Consider the following 7198-nt stretch of genomic DNA (forward strand, 5'->3'; position numbering starts at 1 on the left):
AAGGGAGAAGAGCAAAATGAGGGTGACCATAGTGTTGCCACGGTAAAGGACCATTTAAAGGATCGTCAGACCAAAGCAAAAGATGTCACCTCTGCGTGCACACACACACACACACACACACACACACTCACACACTCACACACACACTCTCACACACTCTCACACACTCTCACATACACACACTCACACATACTCACACACACTCACACACACTCACACTCACACACACTCACACATACTCACACACACTCTCACACACTCTCACATACACACACTCACACACTCACACACACTCACACACACTCACACACTCACACACTCACACACACTCTCACACTCACACACTCACACACTCACACACACACACTCTCACACACTCACACACTCACTCACACACACTCACACACTCTCACACTCACACACACACACTCACACACTCTCTCACACACACTCACACTCACACACACTAACACACACTCTCTCACACACACACTCACACACTCACACACACTCACACACTCACACACTCACACACACACACTCACACACACTCACACACACTCTCACACTCACACACTCACACACTCACACACTCACACACACACGCTCACACTCACACACTCACTCACACACACTCACACACTCTCACACTCACACACACACTCACACACTCTCTCACACACACTCACACACTCTCACACTCACACTCACACACACTAACACACACTCTCTCACACACACTCACACACTCACACACACTCACACACACTCACACACTCTCTCTCTCTCACACACACACACACACACACACACACACACGTGTACACACCACTCTGGAGTTAGGTGCATGCGAGTCATCCCGTAGCTGCCACAAGTGAGCTGTGTAGCCTTGGATAGGTCACTCTCTTTCTCGATGGGCCACAATGCAGGGTAGAGGGAAAGCCAAAACTGCTTCAAAGGCAAATGGTTAAAGTAATGAATTTCCCTTATCTCCCCACCATTCCCCTGCCTCTGGCACCTAGGAATCCTGACCTCTGTGAAGAGATGCTGGCGTGTCTGGTCCAACCCAAGCCAGAGAATCATTAAGAAGGGGCCTTCATTCTGGATTCTCCGACAATACCAACATCCCAGCTGCGACGTACTGTCACTGACGAGAGACTGGGAAGGGAAAGCATATATATATAGATATATAGAGATATAGATATATATACAGGAAACACCGCGTCCTTGCACCGCTGCTGGGGCTGGCGGAGCAGTCAGCTGATGGCCACAACCAACATCGGCAACAACCTTCATTTCCTTTGCAGGCAAATTGAATTGGTGGGAACTTTTTTTTTTCCTTCAGGAAAATGTATAACAATCATAATCTCTCGCTCCCCAAGCCCCTTCTTCTGCAAACTACAAAAGCAGACCGAGATGATTGTAGACATTCCCTTGAACCCCGGCTGCACAGACTCCAGGATGGATGAGCGCCCCATCTGTTCTCCAGCCTCTGTTGCTCTCTCTAATGCAAAGGAGGAAAGAAACAAGATCGTGTAGCCAAGCCAGAGAAGCCACAGCAGCAAGACACGCAGAGTCGGCTGTTTTCCAAGAATGGAAGTCTGCCACACAGGGAGGAGGAGGAGGAGGAGGAGGAGGAGGAGGAGGAACACTCAATTGTTCTTTTCTGGGTCTTGACACTGGGCTGCGAAATCCCCTCTCTGTTCTTCGGCCTCCCTGCTTCACCCTTGACTTCTACTCATCCTCTGTTCATTTTCTGTCTCGGCTCCCCTCTTCCTCTCTCCCCAACCCTCCTGTTCTGTGTCCTGGTCCTGCCGAGGACCACTGCAGATAACTCTCGTTGGAAGGAGAAGAAGCTATGAGAGCAAAAGGAAGTCACGGGAAGGGAAGTAGACATTGTATGTTTCTGGTTTCCCATGATAGAGGTGCAGCTCGTAGGAGATTATATGACTGTGATTTTAAGTATGTATATTACATGTAACAGGAAAACAAACATTAAAATAAACTGTGCTGGTAAGTATGCAGCTGACACTTCCAAGTTATAATTACCTGACTGTGATTGGTGTATCCTAAGGTTCCTAGATCTTGCCAAACTGGCCCAGCCAAGAACACTGGACTCTGGGTGTGGCCAGCTCCCAGTAGGGCTGACAGATTCAGTGTAGTGAAACTGTGTGTGAAACTGTGTAACTGGGTGATTGGTGGGGAGAGTGGAGAAGCCCTCCATGGAGAGGTGAGGGTTCGGCCAGAAGGGAGCAACACAGACGTAATCCTGCGTATGCCAGGCCAAAATGCCTTCTCCCCAGCAGTAGCTCTCAGGGCCTGGTCTGTGCTCAGGGCGCTGCTGCTGAGGTCCCGTGGGTCAGCTCTCCTACCTCCGGGGGGCTTGCCTTGGTTTTTTCGGTTCTCTCTTTCTGTTTTACTATTACCAGGGTCTTTGTTTGGGTTCGTATGCTGCCATGTCTTGCCCTGCTCTTCAGCACCTGGTCACAATTAGTTCTTTCTCTAAAGGGAGGTGGTGCCCTGGCTGAGGTGGAGAGCAGCGAGACACTAACCTGGCTTTCTGAAATGGCCAGCCGGTCTTTCCCCTCTGCCTCTGTCCATCTTGTGAATCATCCTCTTCTTCCTGAGCTAAAGTAGTCACGATAAAGAGGCCACGAACACAAGGAAGGCCATGATAGGCCCACTCTGTGTTTCCAAAGGCCTCAGCGCTCCTTAAACAACAGCAGGTGTGGAAGTGTTGCCCCTGGCTCTATCTGCATTAGACCCTGGCTTGCAGTACCTCAGTCAGTCAGTATTCAAGCTCAGAAATGGCCTTGAGGTGACAGGAGCCCTTGGAGAAAACCCTGCCACGGGTTGCTATTTCAGTCTGGCGCACACAGACTTTCTCTGGCTTGCTCGCAATGACTCTCCCTTTCTGAGTGAAAGTATCCCACAGCAATCCCATCTCACTTCCTGTTCTGCTAAGGCAGTTCATACATTAGTCAACAAATGTTCATGACTTGCCTGTTTGTGTCAGGCTTTGTTCAAGGCGGAAGGAAAGGAGGGACCTGGGAAGTCACTGGACAAGCCTGTCCCTAACCGTAGTAGCTGGCTCATTTCAGAACACTTCTTTACTCCCTCCACCTGATTAGACATTTCCCAGAAATGTCTTTCAGAGAACCCAGGCTGGATGTGCCCTCTTGGCTTACTTATTAGTTACTCTTACGACGTACACCTTACCTACTCACAGGTGCTGGCCTGACACAGGACAAGAAGCTAGGATAGCTTATGTCTCTGTGGCAGCTGAGAAGAGCAAGGCTCTTAGACAGCAGAGTCAGCCATATGCCCCTGGTGCAGGCTGCTAGGTCTGATCCGCTCCAGTGTGGCAGCGTATTGTCTCTGCTCCAGGATCTTTGGCCATTCTTGATGGAGAAGCCACAGAACTTCCTTCCTGCTCTTCACGGCATGCAAGCTCCCACTGCTTCTCTGATCCCCTTAGAATCAGGCTCAGGTCTCACCTGCTTTTGCAGGAACTCCCCGGCCTGTAAACACAGGACATACATACCTCAGAGGGGGCGTCTTTGTTCAGAGAGCTGTACCTGCTCTGAATGTGGGCTACAGGGCAAGGACGAAATGACCCAGCTTAGCTCGTGTGAGGTTAGGGTTTGGGAAGATGCTTACTCCATGGATGTTCCAAGAGGCAGTCAGCACCCCGCCTAGGGAGGAGGGGACCTGCAAAACTAAAATCTAGGGCACTGTCTCCTCCCCCTCCTCCACTTCATAGAGAATAAGGACATTGTGTTGTCTGACTTCAGCCTACTTCTTCTTTTGCCTTTTTTGTGTGTCTCATTGTATCTGTGGCACCTTGCTATCCGGGGGTCCAGGTAACCGAGTGGGAAAAGCCTCAGAGAGCAGCCAGGGTTCCAGATGACCGTCCTGATGCAACTCCTGACCCACCACGTGACACTGGGCTACCCCGTCCCGTGTACCTCAGCAAGCAGGGCAAACTAGTTGCACCCTGAGGCTTCTTCCCACGCTGTGTCTCATGCACCTTTGTTTCCCCCACGTTCGCTTCCTGTGAATCTTTTCCACACAAGGGTACAGGAAGTGCCAGGACCTGTTTCAGTTTCTGAATCCTGCAAGCACACACGAAGACTGGCCTGAAATTGCATGAGCAAACATCACTCTAGATATCTATTTTTTTTCCAAAAGCACCTTACCAGCCAACTGCAATGCTGTTCTGTTCCTTTTCACCCACTCCCCTCTCTCCTCTCTCGTCCCCACGCTCTCCCACCTCAGTGCTCCGTGCTGTATGCGTGTGCTCTCTGTTCTTGTATACTCAATAAAAGTGAAATAAATGTGTTTGATGCTGAACCATGGACTCCCTCAGCTTCCCTTATCTCCCAGCCCCTCTGTCTCTCCTCTCTGACCTTGGCTGCTGGTACAAACTGATACAGAACTGGAGTGGAGACACGAAACAGAACACTTTGGCTTTGTTTTTGAGAGAGGGTCTCGCCATATAGCCCCAGCTTGAAAGTCAAAGGAGACCGACTGACCCGCCTCTTCCCCTCCTAGTGCTGAGATCAAAGGCATATGCCAAGCCAGGCTCTCACAGAATGAGTTTAATCAACAAATGTCTGAAGCTCCCATGGCAGCCCAGGCCTTGGTTTAGGCTCCCTGAGGTGCAAGGGCAAAGTCCTTGCTGCTCAAGGGCTCTCAGTCTAGTACAATGAAACAAGAAAAAACTGGTTAGAGAGATCAGCACTTGGAAGGAGACATGACCTGTTGAGGAAGTGGGTAAAGGGTCACTGAAGGGGACCACTTTAACAAGGTGGCCAAGTGCCAGTGTAGCTCAGTGGTAGGTACGTGCTTAGCATGTATAAGGCTCTGTGCGTGAACCCTAACTTCACAAAAAGAAGAAAATAGTGGTTGGCCAGGTGAAGGACCTCCCTAAGGAGGTCATTTTTTTGAGCTGTATATAGAGAAAGAGCCTGTAAGACTTTCTAGGCCATGGGGACAGGAAGTACATGGGTCCCAAGACCTGGGGCTGGGAGGTGTGGCATCATCCTTCTGAAAGAAGAGCAGCGAGTCCGTCCCCCCTCCAGTTTGGAAGCTTAGAAATGTGCGCAGCAGTCCCATCGAGTGCTCAATCACCATTACATCCCATTACTGACTGACTTTTCTTTAAAGTAACTCACTTTGAAAATAATTAAGAAAGGAAATTAGGGGACTGGTGAGATGACTCAGCAGGTAAAGCAAAAGCACTTGCCACCAAGCCTGAAAACCTGAGTTCAATCCCCGGGACCCACAGGGTGGAAGGAGAGAAACCAGTTCTGCAAGTTGTCCTCCGATTTACATACTCATCATGGTTCACATGCGTTCCCTTCACACACAGCCACATACACCCACACACAGCCACACACAGTCACATACAGCCACATACACCCACACACAGCCACACACAGTCACATACAGCCACATACACCCACACACAGCCACATACAGCCACAGCCACACACAGCCACATACACCCACACACAGCCACATACACCTACATACACCCACACACAGCCACACACAGCCACACAGACCCACACACAGCCACACAGACCCACACACAGCCACACACACCTACATACACCCACACACAGCCACACACAGCCACACAGACCCACACACAGCCACACACAGCCACACAGACCCACACACAGCCACACACATCTACATACACCCACACACAGCCACACACACCCACATACACCCACACAATCCACACACAAGATGTTAAGAAATAAAAGTAGGGGGCTGGAGAGATGGCTCAGCCGTTAAGAGCACTGATTGCTCTTCCAGAGGTCCTGAGTTCAAATCCCAGCAACCACATGGTGGCTCGCAACCATCCGTAATGAGATCCGATGCCCTCTTCTGGTGTGTCTGAAGACAGCTACAGTGTACTTATATATAATAAATAAATCTAAAAAAAAAAAAAGAAATAAGAATAGGCTAGGTAGTAGGTCCAACCAAACAATAGTGCAAAAATTAATTAATTTAGAAAATAACTCCAAAACAACACACACATACCACATACATACACACACAGCACATGCACATACAACACACACACACACACACACACACACACATACACACACACACACACACACACCGGCAGAGCTTGACACTGAAAGAAAGTAATGAATGAAGACTGAAATTAAAACCATAATCTCTGTAAAATCTAAACTCCTTTCTTAGGACATCTGAGGTATACACTATACAGTTTCTACTTTATTCTGTCAAGAAAATCACCCCAGGTCCCCTTTCTATATTGCTCCAAAACAAGTCTTCCCCTCCCACCCCCATATATTTATTTTCATAAACGTCATCTTGCACATACCATCCTAAGTACTTTCTAAAACTTACATTCTGAACATTTTCCTATCATTTTAGATACTCAATATTAACTGCTTTTCTCTGTAAAGCCAGCTCATTCAATGATACAAAAGCCACACAATGCAAGAATCCCAGTCTTCTCCAGAGTCCTATTTTTTTTAAAGGTTTATTTATTTTATGTATGCAAGTACACCATCACTCTCTTCAGAGACCAGAAGAGAGAGTCAGATCCCATTACAGATGGTTGTGAGCCACCATATGGTTGCTGGGAATTGAACTCAGGACCTCTGGAAGGGCAGTCAGTGCTCTTAACCACTGAGCCATCTCTCCAGCCCCCAGAGTCCTATTTTTTTGTGCAAGGCAATTGCTGTAGGGGGCTTTGAGAATGGTTTCCAGAATTTTCCTTGTAAGTTCCACTTAATGATCAATTACTTTTAGGATCCTGGAATGGATTACAAACACTGGGACTACACACCTCCTGGACCTGTAGCACCGTCTTTCTGCTTCTGGGAAGTAGTTCATCCAGCTCAGTGGTTTCTCGGCTTGCATTGGAAAGGGTAGCGAAGCAGTCTCTAGAAAGATCTTTGTGTCACAGTTGACCAGTGTTCTAGAGATGCGAGCCTATGTTTGCAGCAAAACTTCTAATCCACAGAACAGCTGTCTGCCACCATGAATTACCTGACCTCACATACCAACGGCACCAAAGTAGAGAAATCGTGCTTTGGGTGAACATGGTTCACAAAGTTGGATGTCCAGGCCAGCACCTATATATCCTGAAACTTCCATGTCCAATGTTAAATGTCCTGGACCTCTAAGCAGATGGGGAAGCCAT

At 48.6% G+C, this 7198-nt stretch overlaps 1 protein-coding gene across 27 annotated transcripts in view; it reads left to right on the forward strand.

Annotated features, from left to right (window-relative positions):
• Epb41l1 (erythrocyte membrane protein band 4.1-like 1) overlaps positions 1 to 4353 on the forward strand; it is a 123527-nt gene extending 119174 nt beyond the window's left edge. For 25 of the 27 annotated variants that reach the window (XM_063284435.1, XM_017592007.3, XM_017592006.3 and 22 more), the window contains one exon: positions 1023 to 4353. In XM_063284435.1, coding sequence (XP_063140505.1) covers positions 1023 to 1031 — 9 coding nt within the window. In that variant the 3' untranslated portion in view covers positions 1032 to 4353. The remainder of the gene's footprint in view (positions 1 to 1022) is intronic. The other 2 variants (NM_172090.4, NM_021681.3) reach the window with 2 other exon arrangements.
• The last annotated feature ends 2845 nt before the right edge of the window (positions 4354 to 7198 follow it).

Source organism: Rattus norvegicus, chromosome 3 (assembly GCF_036323735.1).
Source record: "Rattus norvegicus strain BN/NHsdMcwi chromosome 3, GRCr8, whole genome shotgun sequence".
In the NCBI taxonomy this organism is placed as follows: Eukaryota; Metazoa; Chordata; class Mammalia; order Rodentia; family Muridae; genus Rattus; species Rattus norvegicus.